The sequence below is a fragment of the Melanaphis sacchari genome, unplaced genomic scaffold (genome assembly GCF_002803265.2).
Source record: "Melanaphis sacchari strain LSU unplaced genomic scaffold, SCAv2.0 Contig72_pilon_pilon, whole genome shotgun sequence".
NCBI classification, from domain to species: Eukaryota; Metazoa; Arthropoda; class Insecta; order Hemiptera; family Aphididae; genus Melanaphis; species Melanaphis sacchari.
Genome location: NW_020271519.1, coordinates 135,707 through 146,494, shown reverse-complemented (window position 1 = coordinate 146,494; position 10,788 = coordinate 135,707). Strand labels below are relative to the sequence as shown.

Below are 10,788 nucleotides of genomic sequence, written 5' to 3'. Positions count from 1 at the left end.
TGTTTTCATTTCACGTCACAGTTTATAAAAATGATGGATTTTGTGTATGTATATAATAAATAATAATTATTATTTAAATAATATACGTATTATTGAACAAGTATTATTTAATTTATTAATATAATAATTTATAATCATTTTGGTGACCCTGAAAAGGCCCATTTTTTCAAATGCGAAACAGCAGCAAGCCAAATAAAAACGCTTATTTGAAACCTGTGTATTTTATGACGGCCTTTGTACTTTCACTAATAGCATGCTTAGATAACTCTCCAGGCAACAAAAGTCGGACGGCAGTTTGAATTTCCCGACTGGTAATGGTCGAACGCTTGTTGTAGTGAGCAAGGCGGCTAGATTCGGCTGCGATATGTTCAAAAATGTCATTGATAAAGTTGTTCATGATGCTCATGACCTTTGAGGAGACGCCGGTGTCGAGATGTACTTGTTTCAACACTTTGTAGATGTAGATGGAATACGATCCCTCCATTTTCGGCTTACACTTCTTATCGGACTTGAAGATGTTCTTTTGTACCTTACCGGACGCTTTCTTCATCGCTTTACTCGCGGATTTACCTCCTGGAGCCATTGTAAAAAGTGTTATAGTTGAATGTTGATAGAATATGATAGAATAGTGCAGAAAATATTCTTCAAAATACAGAATAATAACTTAATGGTGAATATAACAAAATTAAATACAATTCGTTTGTTTATTGGTTTAAATAGTGTTATTATGGTTGTATAAACCAGCGGTCGCCAACCTTTTGGACCTTACGGACTACTGAAACCATATTCTAAATTATAAGGACCACCTAGAGCTTAAAATAGTTTTATTACATAAATACCGTACCACTACTGATAAATTTTACATCAAATTAATAAAAAAAAAAATACATAAGTAAAATAATAAAAAAAGGTTTTATTTTTATTTATGATGAAAGTAAGTTTTAATAAATTTTAATGTGATATTTGTTCTTGTTTATTTTGAAGAATTTCTTGCAATTTGGGTTTCAATGTAGTCACTGCAAGTCGTAGAGCTTTACTTATTTCTAGCTGTTCAAATTTTTCTGCGGAGCACCTAAATTTACATGCGGACCATCAGTGGTCCACGGACCACCGGTTGGCGACCGCTGGTATAAACTACATTAACATACGATCTATTTTAATAAAAAAAAGTAGTTTCTTTACAAATATATTTCAAAATAATACTAATAAAAAACAGCATTTTTCAATTACAAAATGTATTATTATTTCATATTAGGTATTTGAAATATTAGATATGCTCAATATTATTATTTTGTAATATATTTAAATTATCTTACGTACCTATATCTTGTATAATTGTTGAACTTTAATAGTTACTCTAGAAGCTCATAAAAATATCATATAAACTATAAAATAATAAACCTCGTAATGAACATTTGAAACTATTGAAGATGCATTAACTCAATAGCATTGATATTGGAAAGCTTATTTGGTAGGTTTGTTCGAAGACACCATTTGAGTACCATCTATATTTTTACCAAAGGACATCCAAATGGTTCGTCATATTCACGAGTAGCGTGCAGCTTAATTCTTATTTCAACTATTAATTTAAAAATTCCATTTAGGGGTATTACAATTTTAATATTTTATACGAAATAAAGTTTCCAATTTCTATGAATAATTGAAATAAATACACTAAAAATTAACAATTTTTGAATTTAAAATTAACTCAGGAAAGATAAATACTTCTCTTCGTACTAAACGGTTTACACTTTTAAACCGCATAGTATAAAATTGCTTAAATAAGACGAAAATTAATTAATAAATTAAAAAAAAAGCGGGCAAGTAGGTACCGCTCTGCTGTACATTAGGGGGTGGGGTGAACCTCGGACTAGGGTAGGTTAAATTTTAATGCAATGATAGGTATCATTGTATACGAAAAACGATTCTGAACGGAGATGATTTATCAGTCTAGGATGTATTATATTTAAATATTGTCATACAATCTATTTTGAAACAAATATTTTATTTAGGACGCATTTGCAAAAGTCATGGTTAATTAATTAATTATTAATTTTTATGAAATATACCTATAAAATAGTTTGCAAATATTCATGGTTTTGACGAATTTTTGTCAATATTTGAACTTCAAATGCTAATAATAAAAAAATTGTGCCTATGTATTCTTAAAATTTTTTGATCATTATAAGAATAACTTATTAGGAACTTTGTATTAAATGTTCAAGTATTTTGATTGGGCCAAAACAATTTTATCGACACTTCAAAAAAAATTTTCAGAAAAATTGAAAATTTTAGTTGTCTATAAATAGCTCAAAAAAAGTCAAAATATTTTGAAAATTAAATCATGTAAAGAAAATGTCAATCTTAATAACTGGTAAAACTTTGGTCACCAAAATCATTGTAATTATTATATTAATAAATTAAATAATACTTTTTCAATAATATGTATATATTATTTAAATAATAAATATTATTTATTATATACATATACAAAATCCATCATTTTTATAAACTGTGATGTGATTAGTAGAACATATTTTAAGTCATTAGTTTTAATATTTTTCAAAAATTTAGAGATAGATAGCGCACCGTTAATGATTTGGACGTGACTCTCGAAAACAATAAAACGCGAAGACTTAAAATTACTCAACACATCAACCGACAACCGTTGGCAATATTAACCTTACTCGATTTTTAATACAATTAATGACGGCCGTCCAAATTCGACAACGGCTCCAAGGTTCCAAGAGAATTAGATTTAAAATTTCATAGAAAATTTAAATTATAGGTATGAAAGAGTAGTAGATACATTTAAACAAGTTTAATATCCTTGTAGTACCCACCAGCAAAACGCTTTAAACTTAATCGATACACTTCTTTTTTATTCTTCGATAATAAGTTACTAAAATATTGTTCATTTTAATGACAAAGAGTTGTGTCTTTATAATCACACTTTGTTGTTTAGCGGAAATATGGGTTCAATTAATTTTAAATCCCAATTTATTGATCTTATAATGATTGATACTATTATAAATTATATATATATCTTGTCAGTAATCAGTCATCACATTTAGGAACAGAAAATATAATTTAATCTTCGACTTCCAGACCTTACTTTCTGGTAGAAAATTCGATCCATATGTATCATTAATGAGCCTAAAGTAAGTAAATCCAATAATAGCATTAAAATGGTTTTATATTATTTTAAAAATCAGTGTTTTTCAACAAAATCTATTTTATTTATTTTTTCGTTGTTATTTAGAAAAGAATGACTGTAACGATTTTAAAGTTTAAACGTTTACCTAATATTTATATTAATATTTTTTTAAATATCTTTGCTCTGGTTAATTGTTTTTGTTATATAGTTACATTAAAATCTACAATTTTATTGAAAATTATAATATAAAAATGAGTTGTTCTTTCAAACGATTATTTGAAGGAGACGGGGTTGGTTGGTTGTCCACGGCATTGAGACGAGTTTGAACTGTAGTCATTAATCGGATAATTGGCGCAAGTCAAAACAAGTCGTGAAGTTCTTGACCTTATACCCGGAATCGAATGACGAGGCGTAGGAGGGTCACAGCGAAGACGACACAACTGTAGAATTATTTTATATTTTTATTATTTCATGTATATATTGCGTATATTTATGGTGTTTGGTAACATGACGACATTTGAATCGCGTTTAGACATAGCGGAAATAGTTGCATACTATTTGCGTACAAGATTGTTATCAATTGACGAGTTGTGCCCCACTAAAAAAAAGTTCAGAAAAGGTCATAGCCTATTTAAATCCAGAACTCAAAAGTATCTTCTTGGATAATCTATAGTCGCACCCCAGGTTTAAATAAAATAAATTATACATTACAGACCATTATATCACAGAACATATAAATATTATACATTTGATTATGTCACATTTCATTATTATAGTAATACATTTAAATAAATACAAAGTATACAAATGAACATATTAAAGTATAAAATATTTTAAAAAAATTAAGCATAATACGTATTTTAAAATTGTCAATTATTAACAATATATAAATTATATAATATTAAATTGTAGGTTATGAATTTTTATCCATACAAAATAAAAAAAGTAAATAAAAAAAAGTTCAAAAATATTTTTTAGAAGCTTCAAAAGTGTTAAATATATTTATGTATACATCTGTGTAAAAAATCACTTAATAAAAAATTACGAATTACTTAGTTAAATTAATTTTGGCTGAAATTTAAGTAAAACCTTTTCTTAAATATATTAAAACAAAGTTTATTTTGCTCTGAATTTTTTAATTTCTTTAATTAAATCTTGCCAATATTTTGGTTTTTTTTTTTATAATTTTTTTTTTTTTTTTGAACGTTTCTATGCTACTTATTAATACATAATAGTATCAACATAAAATTATTTAAATATGTTTATAAATTGATCTATATTTAGATGGTTCAGATATTAAGTATTGTTTTTTTAAAGCATTTATTGTTATAAATAGGACTTGGAAATGGTTTGACGACAATACCACGGTGTGTATCTACATAATTTAATTTAATTATTTATGATATTGTCTTCTGTACTTATTAAGTGCGTGAATGCTGTAAGTATTTTATTGTTACCTAATTGAATAGACATAATTTACAATGTTATTGTAACGTATAATATTTATGAACAAAATTTGATTAGTTTATCATGACTAGAGCAAGGACTTCTGTGTATTAAAAAATCATTAAATATGCACTTATACATTAAAAAAATTAAAATATGCAGTTAAAAATTATATCTTACAAAAAATAAACACCCATATTACACGTTAAAAATAACATTACTTTTTTAAATATTTTAATTTATTTTATTAAATTTTTAATATACTTATATGCATATAGGTTATAGGTATATAAAAAAAAACTGTAATATAATAATACAGATCGAATTTAATCTAACCACTGGGCACCGTCGATTAAGATAAAAATAAGTTTCTATTGTCTTTTCATCGAATTCATGGTTTAATAAAATTGTTGACATTAATTCATGAAAAATATTTACCGGAGTGTTTGATTTTCGATAAACTATCAAAATAAAAATTTTGAATATTCGATGACAAACATGTTGTATAATGTACTTACTATATAAGCATAAGATAAAGTTATCTAGAAAAATATGAAAAAGCATGAGAGCTTTAGGTATAAGTATTATAGCAGGCTCGAAAAATAACAAAGTTTAGTTGCATCCTTAAAATGGGACGCTAATTTATTAAATTTACTATCTACAAAATATTTTTTTTTTAGAACTCAAGAAGTATGCAGCCGCGGAAATCGATTTATTACGCGTCTTAGAACATCAAGTTCATGGATTGTTTAAATAAGTGTCAAGCCGAATCTTGATTGTATATATTTATATATTGTTTATATTTAATAAACAAATTTTACCAGTAAGTAATAAACAATGACACTAGTAGAATTTTTTCAAAGGAGAGAGCCCATAGATAACAAATGCATTATTACTCTATTATAAAAAAAAAAATGAGTCCTTGTATATATTTAATACAGTGTGAAAAACAATTACAGGGTGCAAAATTAGAAAATGTCTAGCAATTGTTGCTATACAAATAACCACGATTAAATTTACAATTATCCTATCAATAAAAAATTGAATCGTAGAAAATAATGAAAATTTTGATTTTTAATAAATTTGACATAGATATCTGATATGCTTTGGAAGAAGGTCCGGACCCGGAACACACCTATTTCGGTGTATCACAATATTATTGTGGTTAGTAATTTTTCTAGTATACTTTATGATGTATATAGTCATATTTTACTGTTATTTTAAACTTTTTATGTTGTATTGGTCAAAATGCAAAGGAAACATTTTTGACGAATTCGAATTGAGATTCTTTTTATTTATACTGGACCATTTCTTCCGTTTAAAAAAATTTCTTTTTCTACAATAGTTTAAAATTTGAACATTTTTTATAAGAGTTGCGTTAATGAAACAATTTTTACAAGGCCAAAACGGTCTCACTAAAATAACTTACGTCCCTATATTTTGCATTGTATGCGAATTGTAATTCTTTTTATTTTCAGAGTTGAAGCGTCCAAGGTTGAAGTCTCGGGAAAAAAAAACAGTGCCCTGGGCGACTGTCACTTACGGGCTATGGCGTGCCCTTTATTCATAATGCGCCTTGTTATGACATATCATAATCTGTATCACAACATTAATTTATATTGTCTTTGTTGCGTAACAAAAAAGATACCCTGCAACCTGTTCGTTCACCCTTTAGATAAACGACCGTGAGAATAGTTATTACCTGCTGATTTTTTAATTAAATATTTTGTTTCTTCGCCTAACCTGTATAATATACACAATTACGGACTAAAAATCAAATTATTAAATCTATGACGGTAATATACATGTTGTTTAGATGCAAAAAAATAAAAAATAATATTCTTCAAATAAATTGATATTTAATTTATAATTTAATAGTTAAGAGTAAAACGGTGTACGGGAGTTCAATGTATACTGAATAAAGCGATTTTTGTTCATCTATAAAACATTAAAGTAATAGAAATTAGGTACGCTGCATGGATATTATAATAATCATTATGCACTTTTGTATCAGATGTTGCATATTTTTCGTGAGCACGTATATTGTCAATGGTTTTTAGATAGTTATAAGTTATAACTCAAAGTGTTTTAAACTACAATATTGCATATGTATAGATGTTTACTTGTATCGGTGTTACATACATAACACCGAATACGTAAAGAAAATATTGTATTAGTGATAGTCGTAGAGAAGAATAATTTTATATGTTTTTACTTTTTATTGTTTATAGCCATATATAATATCATGAGTTTTAAATTAAAACTTTTAATAATATACAAATGATACGCGTTGATTGTTATGAATACATGTAGGTATTTTAAATAGAACAAATTTAATACATTTTCATAACGATTTTGGCATTGGTTTGTAAATCGTCTTAAATAATTTAAAAGTATTACCTAATATAAACCACCAAGTTGATGACGGGAGATTTGAAGTGTCAATTTAACATATAGTTACGTGACAATAACGAATTCTATACATATCGTATATACCTTATTTAATACTTATGCTTTATACGATATGTCGATGTATGTATATATACATCAAAATTAAACATATGTATATGTAGAAATTATTGTATGGGTGTATAATATGTATTATTCACGTTGTATTTTTTATTTTTACATTAAAACAATTTTATTATGTTTGTTACTTTAATAAATAATAATACACTTATGGACGGTATATAACCTCCAAAACCCGCATGACCTTACACATAATTTAATTTACTTATACGTTCGACTCGGTTCATCATATTAATATTCATAATATATAAAAATGTTGTACGTGAATAATATAGGTAAAAATTTTGTAAGCCAAAAACCACAAATATGTATATAATATATTATAATATATAGAATTTTTTTTTTTTTTTTTGAGAACCCTATAGCTACTATACTTTTAAAGTTTCGAATAGTATAATTATAATTTTATTGGTTTTAAGAATTTAAAAAAAACTTTTTTAGAGTTTGAATGTTCAGTATACACTGATCCAGAACTTAAATAAATACATATCCTATTTAGTTAGTGTTTTTAAGAAGTTATGTTTCGATTTTTAACGTTCTCAACAGAATATTTTTTGAAATATAGCGGTTTAATAATTTATATTTTAAAGTAAAATTATCCAAATTTACGATTTGCACGCTCACCTACGCCAACTGTAGAGGCGGCGAGTAAAACGACATGACATTCCAGTCTCCCATATAGACGTAAATACAGTTAAAAATCTGGGAGGAGAGGGGTTATAAATACCATTTAGCTTACACGTTTAGTTCTGAGTCGTAATCAATATTATAATAATATAATTGATTATAATGATGAGGTTAAATTGGGAAATAGAGGGGGAAGGGTTTTAGCAGTTTTTTGAGAGATAAACTCCGCCAATTCCGTCAATTAACGTTTATGTAGTCCCTATGATTTCTGTGGTTTATAACACTATTTGTACTTTTAATGCTTTAATTATACTATCTAACTGTTGTAGGTAGTTAAAACTGAATTCAATAAATTACAATAAATATTTAACAGTGCATGCTATGAGTAAATTAAAATGTATTAAAATATAGCACATGCATTTAGTGATTAAAATTGTTGTAATTTTATAGGAGTACTTAAAATTTATATGATATTGTTTTTACAAGATTTTATTCTTACAAATATCGTTTAGTTACGTGCATATAATCGTAGATTAGACGTCTTATTTAGCAAATTCTCGTTGGTATCTTGATGTTATTTACTATTTTCTTTATAAAAAAATATTATAAAATATTCTTAAAAACAGAGACACGAGTGTAACGAATTATTTTTTGTACTTACATTTTATAATAATTTGTCATTGAATTCAAATTTAACTCATCCTACTTAATGACAAAGTATCTATTCTACACTCGAAATCCGCTAAATATCATTTTTTTTTATTCAAATATTAATAATTTTAATAGTTATACTTTTAAATCGCACCTTATATTTGTTTAATAATAGCAAACAATAAAAGCATAACAATATTGTAAAACTATAATGACTATATTTTGTGTTCTGCGGCTCGAAATCAAAATTTTTGTCATAGATGACGGATGAGCATTGAGTAATAGGTTTTTAGTTTTTATGTGCGACTATACCTAGTATTTACTTTATAGTCCATATGGAATATGCCTACCATATAATATAAACAATATTATTATTATTATAACAGGCACATCATTAAATAAAATGACCTTAATATCAGATATATAAACATCGTGCAGATTTTATAAATGTTTCAAATTAAAATTACTTCTGTCAGACATACCCTTGAGAAAAATTGGTCTTAGTACAATATGTATTTATACAAGTAAATAATGTCAACCTTTAAATTAGATAATTTATTCATCATATTTAGACATGTTTAGACTTATATCAATATTTTAATTTTGATCAAATTAAAATTTGTTCAAAAAAAAAAAAAAATTGAAAAAATCGTGCGACATGAATGTCTTTATTGATTGCTGACTATTGTAGGTTTATACAGAATTTATATTAGTTGTAGACTATATAGCTATTAATGTATACATTATTAATATCGTTATACTTAAATATTTTATTTATTAAACTAATCGGTAAACGATAATACTATTTTTCTTATGAATATAAGTACTCTCATACGAGTACATTAAGCTGTATATGCATGTTACGTAAATTGAGAATTTAAATAGACGTAAATAAGTTCAGAGCAATTCACAAAAAAATTGCATTTATTGATGACACCGAAATTTAATATATTTCTACAGAAATTTTATAAGTGTGTAGAAAACTTAATTATAACTAATGTTTTTAATTTTTTTTTATATGTTTAATTTTTATACCTATAGGCTATAACCTATTATTTAGATGATTTTAATTTAGCGTAAAATGTGAGAACGTATAAGAAGTGTATGACATGTGTAGGTACATTAGTTGAAATTGAAAAAAATAAAAAATAAATAGGTATACACTTGTCATTATTCATTAAATTTCTTAATTTTATTATTATAGATATACTTATTATTATATTTTAACGATGTTTAATAATATTATAAATTGCTACATAAGTACATATTAGTAGGATATTACACAAATTTTTAGTAAAAATTATTATTTTTTTTATTGGTGGACGACTGACAACTGTCAATAATTATTTATATATAAATTATTTTGAATTTCACTGATTGAACTATACAAGAATTTTATTGAAAGTATCATCTACTTAATATTTATTTTATGACATCATAATAAAATGAAATAACGTGTAAAACAATTTAGAAGTCTCATTAAATATTGACCTTGATTAGTTAAATTTAATATAAAGTTCGTGGTTTAATAAATATATAACTATAATTCGATAAATTACTTTAGTTATTAAGTATAAAAAATGAAAAAATATATCTTTATAGTGATTTAATTGTTATATATTAATTATAGTTCATTTATTGCATAGGTAATAGGTTGGTACCTTTACTATATACTAATAAAATTATATCGGTTCTAGCACATTTATATTTTTACTTTTGAAATCGCACGGTTTATATTGATTCACTTGCAAATTTTCAATGTGTACTACCATAATATTGTATTAAGTAGTACCGTTTATAATGTTATATAAGTATCAATTAGATAATGAAATTTTTGTTTTCTGAGACTGTTTATTTTACTTAATATACTCTTAGTGCATTGTGCAGTATCGGAACGTGGAAGTTTATATATTGTAATATGTTTTGCGACTTTAAAAGACCCTTGGTAAACGCCCCACTGACTACTGCCATTCCACAATTGTCCATACTCCATAAATAATTCGTTAAATTCGTTGCGTTTATCGATCGTCATATTGTTCTTTAATGAAATGTCTAAAATTTTATTCGAATTTATAAAAATGTTATTCAATATCACTAAAATAATCTATAAGTATGATACTATAATAATATTATATTTCTAAATAATGTAATACGATTATTATAGCCAAATCTATAGTGCAGCGTTTCTTAAACTTTTTTATCCATGAAATCCTTTTTGATGTCTACATTTATCGTGGAACCCTTACTTTTTTTTGTTTTTTAACTTTTTTTAGGATTATTTGTAATAAAAATTATAATTATTTTATATGATAATTATACTACAGAGTATAGAGTCTATACTATAGGCTATACCATATATACATTATTATTTGATATAA

General features: G+C 25.5%; 1 protein-coding gene across 1 annotated transcript; it reads right to left on the bottom strand.

The window, feature by feature from the left end:
• Positions 1-202: 202 nt before the first annotated feature.
• Positions 203-586, bottom strand: LOC112600816 (histone H2B-like). Its single transcript, XM_025348128.1, has one exon. The coding sequence runs from the start codon at positions 581-583 to the stop codon at positions 203-205; it is 381 nt and encodes a 126-aa protein (XP_025203913.1). The 5' UTR covers positions 584-586.
• Between the last annotated feature and the right edge of the window lie 10,202 nt (positions 587-10,788).

Excerpts from the sequence above, each read along its gene's own strand:
- LOC112600816 (XM_025348128.1), bottom strand. The coding sequence starts at position 583 with ATGGCTCCAGGAGGTAAATCCGCGAGTAAAGCGATGAAGAAAGCGTCC.